At 57.4% G+C, this 19355-nt stretch overlaps 2 protein-coding genes across 2 annotated transcripts in view; one reads left to right on the top strand and one right to left on the bottom strand.

The window, feature by feature from the left end:
* Window positions 1–1089: 1089 nt before the first annotated feature.
* On the top strand, window positions 1090–11475 carry c4h3orf18 (chromosome 4 C3orf18 homolog). The gene is made up of 5 exons (XM_069189537.1): window positions 1090–1460; window positions 5723–6119; window positions 6469–6494; window positions 7851–7977; window positions 8901–11475. Exons 2-5 carry the CDS (start codon window positions 5865–5867, stop codon window positions 8979–8981), a joined length of 489 nt encoding a protein of 162 aa, XP_069045638.1. The 5' UTR covers window positions 1090–1460; window positions 5723–5864; the 3' UTR covers window positions 8982–11475.
* A 1584-nt stretch (window positions 11476–13059) lies between these two features.
* LOC138238448 (high mobility group protein HMGI-C) overlaps window positions 13060–19355 on the bottom strand; it is a 29343-nt gene continuing 23047 nt past the window's right edge. The window contains exon 6 of the mRNA XM_069189535.1: window positions 13060–18074. Within this exon, the coding sequence (XP_069045636.1) occupies window positions 18012–18074 (63 nt within the window). The 3' untranslated portion in view covers window positions 13060–18011. The remainder of the gene's footprint in view (window positions 18075–19355) is intronic.

The raw sequence follows: 19355 nt of genomic DNA, 5'->3' as shown, positions 1-19355 counted from the left end.
AGAAAAAAATGTTCCCAGATGTGTCATTAATTCAGGGCACGAGCCGTCGAGCCAGTCTTGGGTAGAAACGTTCAGTGCAGAGGGCAAGTTGTCTACGTGACCTCGTCTGACCATGCACCTTTCCGATGTCAGTAGTAGCTCAGGGCCGCTCAGTACTGGTCCCGGGGGACTGGTGGGATCTAGGTTCACTCAAGACAGCAGCGCCTGACGAGCGAGCAGGAGCTGTTAAATTGGATCAATTAGGCTGTTTTAGCTCGTTAAGAGCTGATTAACAATAAAAGCTTGCAAGAGCCGGATCAGACAGCACTGCGCTGTGGATGTGCTGTAGATACTGTTTTCTGCAGTAGGTTGTAATGAAGTCAATTGTCCCTGCCTATCACCCCGACCTCCACAGTGCGAATTACACTCCAAGAGACGTGTTTTAAGCTGCGCGCTCACAGACGATCCTAAATAAATCCCTGCTCATTCCAGACTCTCGTCTCTGACGAAAACGCCTTTCTGCGCTGAGAAACCCATCCCTCCACTTCCTAACCACTCCGGTTCAGTTTCAGGGTAGCAGCAGGGGAGGCTGGAGTCTGTCTCTGCAAGCCTGTGGAGAACAAAATAATCGGAATTAGGTTGTGGTAGCCGAGTGGGAAAATGAGATCCAGGTGCTAATTGGAGGACAAGCCTGTGCTCTCTGAGTGGGTAGGGGAGGGGGAAGGGGGTGCTGTCGTTATCTGCTTAGCTGTTATCTGGTACAGTTTTAAAAGAACAACCAGACTGTATCTTGAATATCCCCTGTCAAAAGTCCAGCCTCTGTGCCAGAAGGAAAAGAGAGGGGGAGCTCTTCGGCTCCAGGTCCTGCTGCCACTCACTTCAAGTTTCGCATCTGTCTCCGCGTGACGGCGCTCGAAGGGTTAAGCTCCCAGTGGCCGCCACCCGGATACAAACAAAAGCCCAATCCTGACAGCATCTGGTGCGGCGAGCCATTAAAACCTCCTTTTACATCCCTGGGGAGCCTGACGGATTGTCCCGCCGGCCAATCAGGGACGGGGTCAGGCCGGAGGTGGCCAATCACGGCTCAGCAGGGCCGGGGGAAGGGGGGAGGGTGGGGAGGTCGGCAGCAGGAGACTGGGAGAGAGCTCGGGCTGCAGCATCCTCGCGGACGAGGCCGTGCGCTGGAAAGGTTTTATTTCTTGGGAAGCGGGGGCCTGCGGGGAGAGGGGAGAGGGGGGGAGGCCGCCGGCTGCTCTGCAGTAAGAACCGGCCGCCGTGTCCCTGCGGGGGGGGGGCTGGTCCGACCTGCGCTGCTTGGGGGAAACCGTCCGCTCAGCCTGGGGCGCCGGGGAAGAGAAGGAACAACCGGGAAGGGGAGGAGGAGGAGGGGGGGGGGGGCAGTGGAATAACCCCCCCCGACCCCCCAGAGCAGCTCCCTCACCAAAGACACGAGCGCCCCCACGGCGGACATCTTCGAGAAGGTGAGTGTGGGCGCCCATGCCGGGAGCCCCCCTCCCCCCCCTCCGTCGTCTCGGTTGCGCTCTCAGGGAGGATCCCCGGGGGGCCGGTGGGGCCTCTGCAGGGCAGGCGCCCGGGGGCCGCGCTCTGATTGGCTGCGCGGCCGGGAACGCGGACGCCTGATTGGGCGGCGGGCGGTAGGGTGGCCTGCCGGGCGGCTCGGAGGCCGAGGCCCGTCTGCGCGCGCCGGATACCCGCGTGGCCCCGCGCTCCGCGTGTGCAGAACGTGCCGGTGCAAAACCTACGGGCACGGGGGAGAGACAGAACCAGTGGACACGAAGGTCACTGCGCCGCGAGGTGGCGGTTCGATCTGTGCCATTGAGAAAGAATGCCGGGTTCGGTTCCAGCGTGCTACAGGAGTGTCATACTGTATTATGGCGCCTCTCGAGAGTGCCAGTGTCTTTCCTGGAACCACGAAGACTCGAGATGACACCGATGGCATCTCTCTGGTGAGAGTCAGAGCCCACTTCCGCAAATCCAGTTCAGGAGTAATGTGCCCCCCCCCGCCCAAAAAAAAACAACATTTCGTGGCACGACTACGCTCTGGGCCTAGACGAAACAAAGAAAGATCAGCGTGCCGTTCAGCTTGTGGGCGGAGTCGGCGTCGCAGCGGAAATACAAACAGTTAGAGATGACAAGAGCAGGGGAAAAAAAAAAGGCAACAGAAACCCGAAGTGGAAAAATATAAGCGAAGAGCAAAACCCGAGATGGCGGTGGGGCCCCTGGCCTGCGCCGGGGTCAGAGGGGGAGGGGCCGCACGGTGCCAAATGCAGCGTGGAAACTCAGCGAGAGGGCGGGGCCCCGGGCAGCGCAGCTGGGGGGGCCCCCCGGCGCTCACCCGCCCCGCGCCCTCCCCCGCCACCTCTGCTGGTACAGCAGGCCTCCATTTCACACCCTCTGCAGCAAAAAAAATAAATTAAAAAAAATAAATGGATGAACAGGGAGCTTGATTTCATGCAGGAGCCCGGTGTCGTCCTTCGACCCAGAAGGGCTGCAAAGGCTCGGCTCCACCGGAGCACCTGCGCGCGCTTCCCGGACCGGTCCCGGGCCGGCGAGACCGCACGAGCGGCGCCGGTGCTCCGCGTGGCCACACCCGAGAGGGCGCTGACCCGCGCACCGGCCGGCACAGGCCCGCTCTCTGTTTCTCATGCACAGAGAGCTCCTTACTCGTTCCCCTCGTTCCTTTTTCACCCTCTCTGGGCTGAGGTCTCCTCCGAGATCAGCTTCGTTGTCCTGAACCGACCCAGCCGGCCCGTACTGGGAGCGGCGGGGCGAAACCTGTCGATTTGCTTTCACCTTTGACAATCCGTGGCCCCACGGCCAGGCCCCGCAGAGGGCTGAGGAGGAGCTCAGTGTTGCTCTTGTTCTGGAAGGTTAAACCAGCGCTGCAGGGAGGCTGAGAACGGAGCTGTGGGATACCCTGGTCTCACCGGTGGGGTCACTACAGGGCCCCGGGCCCGCACTGGGCCCGTGCCGGGCTGCAGGCGGCCTGTGCGCGCTGGGCGCAGGGCGCCGGGTGCAGGAGCATCGCGTGCCGAGCCGCCGCCGCAGCGCCGACCCGTTTCTCAGTAACTGCGATCTCCTTCGCTGGTATTTGCGTGGCGGTGCTGTTACTCTCTTTCAGAGAGACTTCGCCCACATCCTGCCCTCCCCGTGCAGATGTGCTTACACTGTAAACACCGCGCGCTGTCTCGGGGCTCAGCCAAGCCACAGCCAACGTAATGGGAAAAGCTGGGGGGTGGGGAATGCTGGGGGGAGAGGGTGGAGGGAGGGGGGCTGGCGATTTGCCTGCGCGCACACGCGTGCACGCCCCCGTGGCCGAAAAATCAAAACAACAACAACAACAACAACGACGACAAGAAAAAAACAGAAAGAAACAGAAAGTCGTGGGGGCCAACGTAGGTCCCAGCGATGTGGGCGAGCCGACCGCTACTGGTACTGGGACTGGTGCTGGCACTACGCAGGGGGGGAAGTCCAGAAGCCCCCTACAGTACCTGGAAGAATCCAAGCCAACAGACTCTGGCTCTCGTACTGTCCGGGAGCTGGCAGTGTGTCACCTAGATGAAGATCTATCGCGATGCGATTTCTTATCAGAAAAAGATGACAGCAATGAAGTAAACACACACACACTTTGTAACTGATGATATCGTGTGCCGTCTCTTTTTCTCCATCCGCCAGGGTCCGCTGGCATGGTTGTCAGATTTCGCTTCAGTTGTCTCGGTGCGGCTGGAGCTCGGCCTTTTGCCGAGAGGCTTCAGAAGCTGTGAACAGGGAGGATTCATGTGCTCAGGAGAGCTTGTCTCTGATCTGCCTGCAGGGGAGGGCATTGTATTGCAGGGGCAGATGGGGAAAGGCGTAAGAAGAGTTAAGAGACAAGCCGTCTAGCCTGTGTATCGGCTTGAGCAACATGGCTGTGCAGCTTGTTCCACGCCCCCACAACCCTCTGTGTAAAGAAGTGCCTCCTGCTCTCAGTTTTGAATGCACTTCCGTGTATTTTCCATCTGCTTCCTCTGTTTTGTGTCTCCCTTTTCTTCCTAAAGAGGTTCTCCGGGACGACTTTGTCCAGGTCTTTGAGAAAATTTTGAAGACTTGGATCAGGCCCTCCTCCACTGTAGTCTTTTCGGCTCGAGGCTGGCTAAAGGGGACTTTTTCGCTCAGCCCACCAGTGTGGGAAAACCTTCTTTTTAAGGACCTGCCCCCGATCCGGCCATGTGTACAGCGAAGGGCGTTGGTGCTCTTCTGGAACCGAACGAGAAGAGGGTGACGGCGCATTCTGAAATCGTTTCTACCGCCCAAGCCACAGCGGCCACACGGCCCCAGTGGACGTCACCAGTTCGGCGTGACACAGAAGCCCCAGACGCCTGGGCACCGAGGCGCAGGCAGGCAGGCAGGCCGGGCCTGGACGGCTTGAAATGGCTCCGGACGGACACTGGCAGCGCCCCCGGCGCCCCAGCTGCTGCTCCGCACGGCTCTCCCCCGCCCCAACGGTTAGGGCCTCCTGCGAAGAGCAGGGGCTTGTGGGAAGGAAGCGTGCGGTTTGCCTCTAACCACCCTTCAGTTGCCCTTCCCTCCCCCCAGTCTCTCGCCCCCTCGCTCACACGCAGACACGCTGCGCACACTGTACGGGCTCCTGCTCCACACTTCCTCCGACCTCAGCCCCCAAAGGATACAGGTGCTGCCAGGGGCTGTTCCTCTTTCTGCTCGGCGCTGTTTCGCATTGTGCTTTCCACGTTCCAGCCCCGCGGCCCGCGTGCCGGCTCCCGCTGGCAGCAAACCGGCACCCAGACGTACCGGGGACGCGCCGTGCCGGGCCGCTCATTCAGAACGAGAGCTGTGTCGTTATGACCGCGGGCGCGGCGCTCCTGCGAGCTCGTCGCCCCCTCCCCTCTGTAGCTGTGTGCTCTGTTGTGTTTGTGGTGGGCTTTCATGCCTTGCCCCTTTTCTGCCCGCACCGAGCTTTCGTTCTCTGCCGATGGGCCCTGTTGGCGTTGGCGCCTTTGCCGGGTCCAGGCCCAGGTCCGGTTCTCCAGGTGCTGCTGTCCAGCAGGGCTTCTCCGGCAGCTCAAGAACAAGGAAAGCCTTCAGCTTGTCCGATTACTGTAAGCGCACAGAGAGTTCTATCGTGTAATTAAGAGCTCCGGTGAAAAACCTCTCCAGGACTGGTGTTGCTTCCCCCTGCTCCAGAGGAATTATCCTGGAGGACGTCTACGTGAAAGCATGTTTTTCTGACATGAGACGTATGCAGATCCATACCTAGTTTCGATTTTACGCTTTTTTTACAAATGTAAGAATGGTCTCAAACAACATGAGGCCATGCGGCCTGTTCAACCTGGTAGTCTGGCAGTCTGTCCATCCATTTTCCCACTCCAAGCCACCAGGGAGCTGGAGCCTATCCCCACAGGGGATACAGGCGCCAGGCAGGACACGCCCTGGATGGGACGCCAGTCCATCACAGCGCACACACACACTCCCACCAGGATCAAATTTCCCAGATGCTGATTAACCCACCAGCATGCCTTTGGACTGTGGGAGGATACTGGAGCACGCAGAGAAAACCCATGCGAGCATGTGGAGAACATACAGGCTCCACACAGACAGCACCCCAGGTCCGGAACTGAACCCAGCATGGATCCTGGTCTGACCAACTGCACTCGGAAAGCGGTAGTGCTGTGTGACAGGTGCAGAGAGATCTCTTCTCAATGCTGGTCCTTTTTGTCTGTTTCAGTGACCATCTAGCGCTGGTGGGAGGAGGGGCCGACCTGAAGATGCACCTTTCTCTGAATGGCGCCGCGAGAGGCAGGAGGAACTGCAGAGCAGCCTGAGGGGCTCCAGTATCCCCCACTCGGCCCACTCGGCGGCGCGGAGGGATGCTGGCTCTGGGGACGGCACGGGCCAGTGTCTCCGGCCCCGCCCCCGCCACGCCCATCTACCCCCTGAACGCCACGGCGACCGGCAGCGGGCGGGACAACGGCAGCTCTCGGCCCACCCCCATCACCATGGCGACCAACGACACCGGCTTCAACTCCACCGAGCTCCCTGAGCTGGTGGCGGGCGGCTCGGGGATGGGCATGGTGCTCTTGCCCTTCGGCATCATCACCGTCATCGGCCTAGCGGTTGCCATGGTGAGAGCCCCCTGCCCTCTCTGCCCAGCTGCGACACAGCCTCATGCACCCCTACTTCCTTTTCCTCCGTCAGTGAGGAGGCCCTCTTGCTATAAACTCCCATTACAGAACCTCAGACCTCCCACTCCTTCTCCTCTCATTCACCCCCTTACCACTCTCTCTGTCCCTTCTCACCTCCTGCATCTGTACCCCAACTCTCAGCTTGTCTCCCTGCCCAGCAGTCCTCTCGTCGTGCCTGTAGACACCGTGAGCATTGAGATGCTAATGTAAGACGACTCAGCCGCACAGCTGCAAAGCTGTCTTGCCTTTGGAGAGCCTGGCGCTGACGGCTCCTCTGTTTGCCCTACAGGTGCTGTACATCAGGAAACGCAAGAGGTGAGAGTCTGTCTTGTTCTGCCCGCGGGGCCGGGCCGGGCCGGGCCAGCCACACGACACTGCCTCTCCCCCGGCTGTACGCCGTGCCCTCGGCCTTCGCCCGTTCTGCGCGCCGGCCGGCGTCCCTGCCCTCACCACGGGCCCTCTGCGCGAATCGGCGAGAGGAAGCGGTCTACCCACAAGCGAGCGTGGTTCAGAAAAACACCTCGCGGGCGCAGTCGTAGAATAGTGACGGGTCGGATTAGATCGCTTGTCCGTGGGTCGGAACATGGGGATTCCCCTCCAAGCCAGCCTTAGCGATTCTGTAGAACCACAAGGGCACTTTCTGCCTAATTGCCTGCTGGGAAACCCAGAGCACATGCCCAGTGTCTGGGGCTTCTGTAACAGGCGTTGGCTTGACTGTGATACTGTTCTTTGGTAACCAACCCCCCACCCCTGGCAGAAGAGTGCCCAGCCTCGGCACTGCAGCTCCAGCTGACTCCCTGTTAGATCTTTGTTTAACATCCATCCATCCATTTTCTAATCACTTCTTCCAATTCGGGGTTGGGGGGGGGGGCGGAGCCTATCCCAGCAAGCAACAGGCACAAGGCAGGATACGCACCGGATGGGACACCAGTCCATCACAGGCCACACACAGACACACACACTCACACCAGGGCCAGTTTTCCCAGAATCCAATGAACCCACCGGCATGTCTTTGCACTTTGGGAGGAAACCTATGAGCAGAATGTACAAACCCCACACAGAGAGCACCACAGGGTCTGGAATTGAGCCCGGGACCCCAGCTCTGCTAGGCAGCGATGCTGATCACAGAGCCACCCCTGATCCACCTCAGCAGTGTCAATCTGAGTGATAACAGGGTCAGTTAACAGAATAAAGCATGGCTTGGGCTGCACAGACCTGAATTAGGACGGAGCGGTGCCTCTGTGGCTCAGGATCTGCGCCTGTGGCTGGAAGGTTGCCGGTTCAAATCCCGCGGCCGGCAGAGGAAACCTACTCCATTGGGCCCCTGAGCAAGGCCCTTAACCCCAGCTGCTCCAGGGGCGCTGCACAATGGCTGACCCTGAGCTCTGACCCCCAGCTTCTCTCCCTGTCTGTGTGTCTGTGTCTCATGGAGAGCAAGCTGAGGTATGCGAAAAGGCAAATTCCTAATGCAAGAAATTGTATAGGGCTAATAAAGCAACATTATCATTATCACATTATCAGACGTGTTATGGCTGCCTGCTGTCTGCACTCTCTCCCCATGTCTGTGCTGCCGACCCCTCACGGCCCTCTGTGGTGTTGTCTTGTGTGTTGCCCCATTGCCTCCTACCTGACCCCTGACCCCCGACACCCGGCCCCCGACCCCTGACACAGGCTGGAGAAGCTGCGGCACCAGCTGATGCCGATGTACAACTTCGACCCGGCGGAGGAGCAGGACGAGCTGGAGCAGGAGCTGCTGGACCATGGCAGGGAGAGTGCAGCCCCTGGCACCAACAGCAAGGTACCCTTCCTCTGGCCAGGCGCGGCAAGAAAGCCAGATTCCCTCTGAGCACATACAGCAAGCTGGACACAGCACACGTGCCCAGTACACACAACAAACTAGGTGCATACTGGACACACAGCAAACTGGACTGGCACATACTGGGCACATACAGCAAGCTGGACACAGCACACGTGCCCAGTACACACAACAAACTAGGTGCATACTGGACACACAGCAAACTGGACTGGCACATACTGGGAACATACAGCAAGCTGGACACAGCACACGTGCCCAGTACACACAACAAACTAGGTGCATACTGGACACACAGCAAACTGGACTGGCACATACTGGGCACATACAGCAAACTGGACTGGCACATACTGGGCACATACAGCAAGCTGGACACAGCACACGTGCCCAGTACACACAACAAACTAGGTACATACTGGACACACAGCAATCTGAACTGGCGCCTGCTGGTCACACACAGCAAACTGGACTGGCGCCTGCTGGGCACACACAGCAAACTGGACAGTGGCTTCGAGATGGACTGTCTTGGGCACAGCAGGATGAGGAAGGGACAGGATGTGGACAAGAGAGGGGTGCTTCAGGTGGAAGAGCTGAAAAAAATGGCGCACGTACAAGGACGAGCTGCGGCAACATCCAGCGCATTCGAACAGTTAGAGCGACAGACCACCATGCTTCCCCTGTTCCTGCTACACACCCATCGGGCTCGCTCTTGTGGTGGGTCAGGATCCCTGATCTCCCTCCCAGGCAAACTGTGGCTTCACAGGTGTGGGCAGCAGTCAGGAAGCCAGCAAGAGTGGACTGAGCACGGAGAGTCAGAGTCGCTGTTCACTGGAATCCTGTGACACAGAGAGAGAGCTGTAGCCCTTTTCTGTTTCTGACACTCCTGTCTCCCCCCGTCTCTTCCTCAGGCTCTGGTGACCAACCAGGGGCCCATCCAGAGGCCCAGCCGACTCGTCTTCACGGACGTTGCCAACGCCATCAACGCGTGACGTCCCCGCGCCCCCCTGCGGCCGGTCTGGGTCTGGGCTCTCCGGGGGCCCTGGGGGGAGAGGTGAGGGAGGGAGGGAAACGGCCATTCTTTCCATCCAGAACACCCAGTTCAATCACATCAATTCGGTTCTGATCATCAAACGATGTTGATTTTTTTCCCCCCCTTTTCTTCTTGAACAAAAATGGAGCGCACTGCACGGTGCAGAACGCTCTCCGACCGGGGCCTGGAGCTCTCCCTGGTGTCGGACTCTGTCTCCGCCTGAGTGTTTCCTGCAGGTAGCACAGGAAAAGGCCATTCGAACCCATGGGATACAAGCAGACCTCTTTTTCCTCTTTCCCCTCCTGTTGCTGGTGTTCTTTTCTCCTTTTTATTTATTTTTATAAGCTGTAGACCAAGTGGCCTGATGGCTAACTGGAGACCAGTCGAGCTTGGGGCAGCTGGCCCTTGTTGACTGAAGACGCCAAGCTGGTCTTGACAGTCAAGTTGACGAGAGCGCCCCTCGGAGACCTGGGGATTCTGGCCTGGCCTGAGATCTTTCTCCTTGTGGAAATGGAGCACAGTCACGGCAAGTCTACCGACCGAGGGCAAGCGGCGACCGGGAAATGGAACGACACAGCGGAGTAAAAACTCGGCACACATCCCAGCACGGGCAGGACGGCTCTCCTGTGTCTCAGGACACACACCAGGGGGCCTGATGGGACAGGAAACACACCTCTGGGCGCAAAGCCCTCAGGGTGGACAGGACCAAAACCTGCAGCGCCGGATACTGGTTGGCCGAAAGGATTTTTGTCAGAGCTTTTTTTTTTTTCTCGAAGCCGAAAATGAAGAATAAACTGAGAAGCAGCCACGTGTGGGGCTGAATGGTATCTCGTTAACATTTATCCAGTTTTGACAAAGATATGAGGGATCCACAGCAGTGATAATACCAACACTAAAAGAAATGAACCCGGTTCCCTTTTCACATTGTCTGCTTACTTTGAAAACAGCATTTATTTTGGCATTACTTGAAATGAATGTTAGATGCTCCATCCATCTATTTAAGAACCAATCGTACCAATTCAGGGTCGTGGGATAATCCATAATTTATCATGGGATTGATATCTTGTCATGCCTTGCAGAATGCAGTGTTAGTTTTATTATCTGCATCATCACTGTTGCTGTGCTCCCAAGTTCACGCAAGTTTCCAGTGACTCAGTTTGCGTGGCAGAGCCCTTCAGTCCTGTTTCGCCAACTATCTCAGCTTCATAAGAGCATGACGTACCCAGCACGCTGAAGACCCGCCCTGTGCCGGCCCCGTGCACTCTACAGTACCTGAGCGACGGCGGCCATGCTTGCCTGTCGGGGTGCTCCAGCCCGGGTGTGTGGCTCTGGCAATGCAGGGAAGCTGGAGCAGCCCGGGTCTGCAGCAGGAAGAGGAGCCCCGATCCCCAGAGGAAGCTGCTGACGGAGGCCAGGGCCAGCTGCGCTCTCCCCGGCCTCACCCCAGCGGCGCGCTGCAGAATCTCACAGCACGGAAACCCCCCACCCGGCATGAGACGGCATGCTCTACGAACCCGGGGGGCTCCAGCGGAGTCTGCAGGGGATCCACCTTCTGCCCCAACACCTGCCCCACCCTGCTGCCCGGCCCACTGAAGCTCGGCACCTGCTCCAGAAGTCGAGCGGCTGGTGGCGGAGTCAGGGTGGCGTCGTCTTGCCGTGAAGATGCACAGGATGCTGTTCTGCTGACCGTAATGAGAGCCGCCGCAAGCTGGCTTGTGGACTGCGTGAGCTCTGGATTAAGGGGGTGCTGTGTCGCACACGGTGTCCGTTTGGTTTTCCGACGCTGTTGTGCTTTTGTCTGGGGGTTACCGTTTCACGGCACTAGGTGCCTGGGTTTTTTTTTTGCCGTTCTGTGAGTAAGGAGTTATGCACAACAGAGAGCCGAGACCTGTTCGCTCTCAGTCCCTGGTTGTCCGCAGCCTCACAGGAGGCCTGCAGGACTGATTAGAGCTGGCAAAAATCAGACCCAGTTCTGGACGTGCCTGCTCACAGGGCCAGTTCTTCAGCCTCGTGTTGAGTGAAATGTGGTTGAAGCAGCATCGCAATGCTCTCTCCCAGGCCAGCGCAAGAAAATCGCTCCTGAGGATTGTCCCTTGTCCCAGCCAGGCCCCCCGGTCCTTCCTTCTGTGCATGTTGGGCTGCGCCGGCCGGGGAACGGAGAGCTCAGCCCCCTTCTGCTCCTCCTCCCGTCTCCGGAGGAGGGGCGGCAGAGGCGGGTGGCTGGGTGGGGCGTCAGTCCGGCAGAGGCGGACGCGGGGCCCACGCCCGCCTCTGCGGGCTCCCCTCGCCACTCGGGGCTGCCCGTTTCAAAGCATAACACGCCAGCGCAGGAATGCCAAGTGAACTCGGGGGCAGGACAAGAAGACTGGAGAGGAAACCTTTTCAAAAGGGTCTGAAACGGCGCCTCCCGCAGCCGAAGGAGGAATGTGAATAAAGGGGCTCGTTGCACGAGAGTCTGTGTGCTGGTGGATTTATTTGGGGGGTAGGAGGCTGTACTGGGGGTCAAGAGGCTGAGTGCCAGTAAGTGGAAGACATACTGTACCTCATACCTGTGGTTATTTCTCAGCGTTCAGCACGCTGGTCAACCTATAAATAAACCTGATTGTTGTTTCTTCTGGCTGGAAACAGATCAGGAGGGTAGCTGCATGCCGCAGCCTCTCTTCACCTGTCCTGACTTCACACCACCTGACTGGCCTCCCTGTCTGTCCCCTGCTCCCGCCCCCTGCTCCTCCTCTCTCCCAGCTCTTGTTCTCCTGCCTCATCACCTTTGCTGACTGCCCTGTCTTTCTCACACCTGAAGAAGGCTCCACGGTCGAAACGTTGTCTTTTCTTTCTTCTCTTTTCAGCCTGGCATAAACCTATTACTTGTTCCTAGATAGATAGGTAGGTAGGTTGGTTACTTGGTTGATTGATTGATTGATTGGTTGGTTGAGACATGAATTTTTCAGGGACTCGTTTTTCTGGGCTCTGCCTGTGCATCTCATTCTATTTCTGATCTCAATTGCCGAATGGAACAAATCGTTGGATGAACACATCGCCTGCTCTCAGGTCCTTACCAGCAGCTTCCGCAAAACAGAACTGACAAGCCTTCAAGACTGCCTGTATTGAGGACTGCAGGTGACTACGTTAGACATGAATAACGTGGAGGCGCCGTCCTTAACTGTGCATTAAAGTTCCCAGGGCACTGGTCATCAGATGGACATCAGAGCAGGGGCGTCGATGCCTACATCCTGTCTAAACCCCACTGTGGTCTGGGCCAGTCTGGCCTCCCTGCAGATCCCCCAGACCCCAGCTGGTGCAGCAGGTTCTCTCTCCTGGCCCTGGCCTGCTGGGTGCTGTGGGGCTGCTGTGTGTCCCCCTGCGGTGTGTGTGTGTGTGGGGGGGGGTGAACTGGGTCCCCCCTATTGGTAAAGAAGTTTGGGGATCCTCTGAGATGAAGAGGGCTGTACTGTACCCGTGCAATGGAATGATTGCTAACAGAAATGTGGGATCACCCTCTTTTTTCTTGGCTCTTCCTCTCCGAGCCCCCTGCTCTGCCCGACGGAGGGGGGGGCCTGCGTTCGCGCCTCTTTCCGAAACGGGCACGGCGGCCGACCCTCAGCCCCAGTCTTCCCTGCGTGAGCCCTGTGGCTCCCGCAGCACATCGGAACACAACGCTGCAGGATTTATCGTGTGTGTGTGTGTGTGTGTGTGAGCCTTCCCCTCCACCAGCTCCCTGTATGAGCACCTGCGCACACAGTGCCACCCTCTAGTACAGTGCCCCCTGTGTGTGTGTGTGTGTTCCACCCTCTAGTACAGCGCCCCCTGTGTGTGTGTGTGTGTGTGTGTGTTCCACCCTCTAGTACAGCGCCCCCTGTGTGTGTGTGTGTCCCACCCTCTAGTACAGTGCCCCCTGTGTGTGTGTGTGTGTTCCACCCTCTAGTACAGCACCCCCTGTGTGTGTGTGCATAATTTATGCCTGACAAAAAAAAAGATTGGTCACACCTTGTTGCTGATAAGATGATGATGATGGAACCACACAAGACGCAGTCTAGAGATGCTGAAGTTCTGTTTTATTGAAGGGGAGGGAGAGGGTTACACCGGTGAAGGAACACATTTATCACCAGGTTGCTGTTGCGGAAGAGACGACACAGGACCCAACTCTTTAAAACAGAAATGTGTAGGAGAAAGAATCAACACACAAACCAAAACAAAACAAAAAACCGATACAAAACCCGAACGACACAAAATAAAGGGTTACAGGTCACGAATTCAAGTAAAGACACCACTACCGAACGAGAAAAAAAATCGTACATATATAAACGACTTACTAGGCGGAGGTTAAAATTCATGAACCGTAACAGTAACAATAATTATAATAATCGTTATATATATATAAAAAAATTATTCATCTCAAAACAGCTCGGCCCCGCGGTCGGCGAGGAACAGGCACATAAAATTATCTCCCAAAATATATATGTCAATCCCCGTGCTGCTCCCGCCGGCCCGCGGGCCCGCTCCCGGCGCTGAGGTATTGGAGAGGAACCTGACTGTGGTCGTGGATTGAGCTGCGCCCCTGCCCCTGCCCCTGCCCCTGTCCTGCCCTGCCCCTGGGGGGGGAGAAGACCTCCCCCACCACGGCCCGACCACCCGTGCGCCCCCCACCTCCTCCTCCCTCCTTCGGCACCGACTCGCGTCGAGGTGCCCCTTGAGTTGATTTATTACTGGCACGGTTTTTCAAAAATATATACGGTATGTATATGTAGCGTAGAGATATTTATCATCTAGAAGTTCATTCAAGTAGGGAGCTGCGTCGGCAGGGGCAGGCGGCAGCGGGACGGGTAAAGGTTTATTCCCGGCCGACAGGAAAAGGAAATCAGAGACGCAGCTCCCGACTCCTGAAGGGGGCGCCACCGACGCACCGCCGCCTCTCTGTCCTCGTCCTTTCAGCACGGAACGGACCGTGTCCCCGGTCCCGTGTGCTGTGTGTGCTGGGTATACGGGCCCGCAGACGAGCTCCGGAGAGATCTTGACGCAGAACAGAACAGCGACACGAGGAGGACTTGGGGGACACGGGCGCTGGTGCCGCGGTGGGCGGTGGGAGACAGAGTGGGGGTACGGCAGCAGTCTCCCCCCCGGGGCGTACAGCTCTTGACGACGGCAGGCGTGTGCCCCCTTGCTTCAGAGGTAGTCCACAGGGTCTACACAGGGCGAGCGTGGCGGGGAAGGAGAGGGCGAGGCGCGCACACACACACAGAGAGGCGAACCAGAACGACCGATTCACTTTTCAGCCACGGATCTGTTTCTCCGGGTAACAGTAGGAGGGCGACACCTAGTGCTGCCCGAGCACATTGCAGCGCCTCTTGCCCCCTCGGGTCAGCCCTGTGCCCACAGCCCCCGGCCCCGGGACCGTCCGGATCCGCGCCAGGTTTGAGCAAGCCGCTCGCTGCCTCAGCCGCTCACAGTCAGTAGGGCGACATTGTCTCATCGTCACCACTGGTCACTGAGGCGGCTCCGGCCAGCGGGGGGCTTGAGGCTCCTTCCCCGGTCGCATGGGAAGCCTGGGATCCTGGGCTCTCATCCGCTACAGGACTTCGACCCCCCCCCCACCACCCCCCACGCTGCGCAGCGCCGAATCGATCCTTAATTGCTTAATTAACCCCAGGAGCTGCAGAACGGCTCTGTCACTAAGGAGCCAGGGACGAGAAGGGGCAGAGACGTGCACTGGGCTGGGCTGCAGGGGTCAAGCCCTGACCAGGACAGTGGCCAGTGGGCAGTGGGCAGTGGGCAGCTGACAGTGGACAGTGGGCAGTGGACAGTGGACAGTGGGCAGTGGTGTGACTTGCGCCTGACCGTCTCCCTCCTCCGCCGCGCTTCAATGCCACGAACGGTATGTACGATATTACCTGAAGAAGTCTGAAAAACACACACACGCGAGGAAGAGGGGGGAAAATCCGACATGTCGAACAGTAACATTAAACATGAAATAAAAAGAAACGCTGCACGTACTGATGGAAACACAGGTGGGACAGTAGTATAGCCCGATTTTCCAGTGAGTAGCTGAGTAAGTACACTTCTGTCAGAAAATACTTCATAATCAACCACGTAACTATATATATATAAAAACACTAAACATTCTGCTGTTTTTGTTTGTTTTTTTTTTTAAGCAAGAAGCAATAAAAATAAGGGGAAAAAACACGGTTTGGATTGAGGATCAGCGATCTTCAAGCTTTGGCAAAGGAGTCAAGTTTTGTTTTTCTTTTTCTCGTCGTCCAAAGACGCGCTCAGTCGTTCTCTCCAGGCCGAAGCGCAGCGCAGGCAGAGACAGACCGAGTTGACTCAACGTCCCAAGAGGACGATCGCAGTGGCTCATCTTCACCGGCGCGGCGCTCTCGGTGGGAGCACTGCCGGCGCCAATTCACGACGCACGTTTACACCCAGAAGCTGTAAAGAACTGTCATAGCACCAAGTCTTACAAAGAGGAGGACAAGGCTAGGAGTGGATACAGGCGAATGAAAAAATGAAACACATCCTCTGAACCCCGGAGGATGCTCCGCGTTTCCCAGCGAAACGCGGAACGAGACAGACAAAAAAAAAAAACCCGCTGTAAAATGAGATCGACAGACTCCTCTTTGAAAAACCTCACCCTGAGAGTCGTGAGGAAACCCTGTAATTATGGGTCTCTGGCCACTAGAGGTCACTGTTTGTCTGGTCTCGGTGGAGACTGATCCGGTTTTCAAAAAAAAAGGCAAAAAAAAAACAACCCTGCCGTGACGCTCTTACGGCACAGCGTCCCAAACGCCCGGACCACTCGGAGGTCCGCCCGGCACCGCGAGGCCTGAGTGGGTGACGCCACCCCACCGACAGGACAGCCCCGTCTAGGCTTCTGGCAAACAGCACAGGGACAGGGGCCCGGCTAGCGAGACGCCGGGCCATCCACTCCCCACGAGCCGGCTTTCGGACTGGAAGACTGAGCCGGCTTGGAGAAGCCCACGGACTGTCTTCTCGGGAAGTTCACAGTTTTAGAAGTGGAAGCGCATTCACACTAAAACCGAGAACAGGGGGCTCTTCCTTGTCCACGGGGTGGTGGGGGGGGGGAGCGTTTAACCAGCCGCCCGAGCGTGACCCCGCGACCCCGGCTTCTCGAACCAGCTGGAGGAGATGCTGGGATCGACGGGCTACTGGATCGCCCAGCTGAAACTGTCCCCAAATCATCGCAGCCTGCTGGCCGTCCCCTGGCCCGGCCTGCACAGCCTGGAGCGCACAGAACACCTCGAAATGGGACACCGGTCAGCACTCGCCGTCCTGAACGCCCCTGGAAACAACTCTCTCTGTCCCACGGGACGGCACAAAACTCCCCCTGGCCTGCTGTCCACCAGGACCGCACACCGGAGCACCGCGCAAACCAACGCTACACCTCTGACGGGCCTCACAGGGGAGACGGGTTCACAGCCGTCCTGGGCTCCCGGATCTCTGGGGGTTTACTGGCACTCCCAGCTCCCCGGCCGAGCCCCTAAACCCGGGGAATCGGACTGGGCTGTGAGCTCCTCGGTTTCAAGCGGACAAGGACCATTACGATGAGGTTCTGGAGATGACCCGAGCAACTGAGATTCCAGTCCGGACCCGGGCCAGAGAACACCTGAGACCTGGGCAGCAGGCTGGGCTGGGAAAGGCCCAGCGGAGAGACTGCCCGCGAACAGGAAGTGGATCGAGCGCGCGGCCGTCGCCGCGGCTACAGTGGGCCATCGCTGTCACTGAGGTAGATTGGGAGTTTGAAGAGTTTGGCTGCAGTGGATCCACAACGGGGGCTGAGGTAAGGGGTTCTGCTTCAAGGCATGCAGACGGACTGCAGGAGTGCATAATGGCACACCTAACTGAGTGCACTGAAATCTGTTCCTGAATCGTGAGCGAAAAACACCGAAAGCTGCTGTTCTTTTCTGGACGCGCTTGCTTCTGCCTGCCCTGGAGGGCCGTCTGCGCTCGGCCCCAAAACAGGCCAACTCTTTGTTTCGGTAGAGCGGATTGCTTCAGCTCTATAAAATACACATGTGGGAAGAGATCTTTTTTCGCAAAGGCTACATTTTGAAAAGACTTTTCTGCGCCAGTTAAGGGAGTGAGTCGAACAGCTCTGGACAGGGGTCCCACAGTTACAAGCATGTGGCGCGGAGGAGGGGAGGTAAAAACATATCTGAGCCCCATTATAACTGGAGGGGTCATCCTGGCTGACCCCAGCGCTTGAGCTGCCCGGGTCGCTCAGACCCCCCGGTGAGCAGAACACCTGTTCGGCCCCCGGTGCGGGGCTCTCGCTGCCGGTAAGCTCCCTGATCGCAGCGAGAGCACGGAGACGGAGACTGAGACCCCCCGCCCTCTCCGCAGCGGACAGAAACAAAACGCGCAGAACAGCAACACCAACAGCAACGACAAACAAAACACATCCTTGAAACACCGGAAGCCTCCCGGCTCCTCTGGGAATTCGGGCAGAGTGGCGGAATAGGCGGAAAACAACCGGGAGTGCTTCTCCTTCGCCCGGCTCTGCGTCACCTGACCAGAGCGTTCGGTAAACAGTACTGTTTATGACGTAGCAATGCCTTCCGTTCTTAAAATAAGTCCAGATTAAAAGTTACATTTAACGTCGACGACAACAACAACAACAACAACAACAACAACGACGACAACAACAGAGCGCGGCTCATACGAGTCTAGTGCCGAGGGCCGAAAAGCGGCGGAGGCTGACGAGCAATCAGGACTGAGGTCTGCTTAGGCAAAGGCAGCGTTGTGGCACGACTCCTGGTCTTCTCTTAACGTTTCAGAAAAACGACCAATACAACAACAACAACAACAACAACAACATTAATAACAATTAGACACTTTCTTTTTTTTTAAAAAAAAAAGGTACTTTTTTTTTGCTTCCTGTTTTGCAATCTTCATGGCTCTCCGGGCAGCGGGCTGCTGCTGCGTCGGTCCTGGCCGCCGCCCGGTCAGTGAGGTAGAGGTGCGCGCCGCAAGGGGTCTAGTCCGCTCCGCCTCCGCGCTCCGGCTGAGAGGGCCCCTCCCCGGCCTCCTCCGGCTCGCCCTGCGGGGAGAGAGAGCGGGCGTGAGGGAGCCGGGCGGTGGAAGACGGGGGGGCGCCTCTCTACACGAAGGGTGGTGGGGGTGTGGAACATGCTGCCGAGGCCGACACCGCGGTGTCTCGCCTGGAAACGACTCCCAGCCAGGACAGGAGGCCCTTCTTTACACAAAGGGTGGTGGGAGCATGGATCAAAGCCACCCAGCCGTTGGTTTTGGAGCCGATCCCCCTGGCTTCCTCCAAGAAACACCTGGATGAGATTCTTGGCGAGTTCGATTGGCTACTAACTATCCAAGGGGCCATATGGGCCGAAGAGCCTCTTTGGCTTCCCCCCCCCGTTCTCTAACCAAGGTGGTAGTAACCCTGCACAGAACTTGTGGACTGTTCCATTTTCCAGGAGGGGGGTCCGTAGTGGGCAGCCTTCAAAGAATTCGATTCAATTCATATCAAGCTTTATGGTCCCCATGTTTGTTTTCCGGCACAGTCGAACAACGACAAATAAACATCATCAAAAGGGAAGAGAATACAGCAGTGTCACGGGAGAAAAGAAACGAGAGACGAGGTAGTGACCTTGCACTGTTGAAGAGTGCGATTGCAGTGGGGATGAAAGATATCCTGAGTCTGTGGGTTTTACACCTGGGGGCACAGAGGCGTGCGAATTCACACTGGAGGGGGTGAGACACACCCTCCCTGATGCTTTTGGCTTGAACGATGCCTTGGTGTCACACGAGAGCGAACACAGAGCAGATTGTGCTAGAGCACAGTGAAACCATGGCAACAGAAGGTAAAAGTATTGTATGGAACTATGGGGAACGTACAGAACCAGCAGGTGGATTCCCTGTGGTAGCAGGTAGCACATGCTTCCTGCAGGTCAATTGCACGTTGTTTGTCCATTCTAAAAGGAATACAATCGTATCCCGATAAGCACAAAACAGAATAAATCTCAAAAAGAGTAGGGGTGTTACCCCAGTGTCCTGGCCAAATCTCCCCCCTGGCCTTCACCAGTCATGGCCTCCTAATAACCCCCCTCTCTGAACTGGCTCCATCACTCTGCTCTCCTCCCCACTGAGAGCTGGTGTGTGGGGAGCGGACTGGCGCATCATCCAGGAGGGGGTACACACTGGTGGGGGTGGAGGGGGTCCCCATGACCTGGAAAGCACTTCGAGTGGAGTGTCCAGAAAAGAGCTATTTAAGAGTAAAGAATTTTTATTAACTAATTCAACTCATTTGCACTTCATCCGAAACGCCGTCCACTGCTCGCTCCCTTACTCCACCGCCCCAATCAAA

Source organism: Lepisosteus oculatus, chromosome 4, assembly GCF_040954835.1.
Source record: "Lepisosteus oculatus isolate fLepOcu1 chromosome 4, fLepOcu1.hap2, whole genome shotgun sequence".
NCBI classification, from domain to species: Eukaryota; Metazoa; Chordata; class Actinopteri; order Semionotiformes; family Lepisosteidae; genus Lepisosteus; species Lepisosteus oculatus.
Note: the sequence above shows the minus strand (reverse complement) of the source record. Positions and strands in the feature narration are given on the sequence as shown.

Bases quoted from the DNA above. Each gene is read 5' to 3' on its own strand.
- c4h3orf18 (XM_069189537.1), top strand. From the start codon at position 5,865: ATGCTGGCTCTGGGGACGGCACGGGCCAGTGTCTCCGGCCCCGCCCCC. The intron at 6,495-7,850 runs GTGAGAGTCTGT...CCCCTGACACAG, and splicing joins TACATCAGGAAACGCAAGAG to GCTGGAGAAGCTGCGGCACC. The intron at 7,978-8,900 runs GTACCCTTCCTC...TCTCTTCCTCAG, and splicing joins CCCCTGGCACCAACAGCAAG to GCTCTGGTGACCAACCAGGG.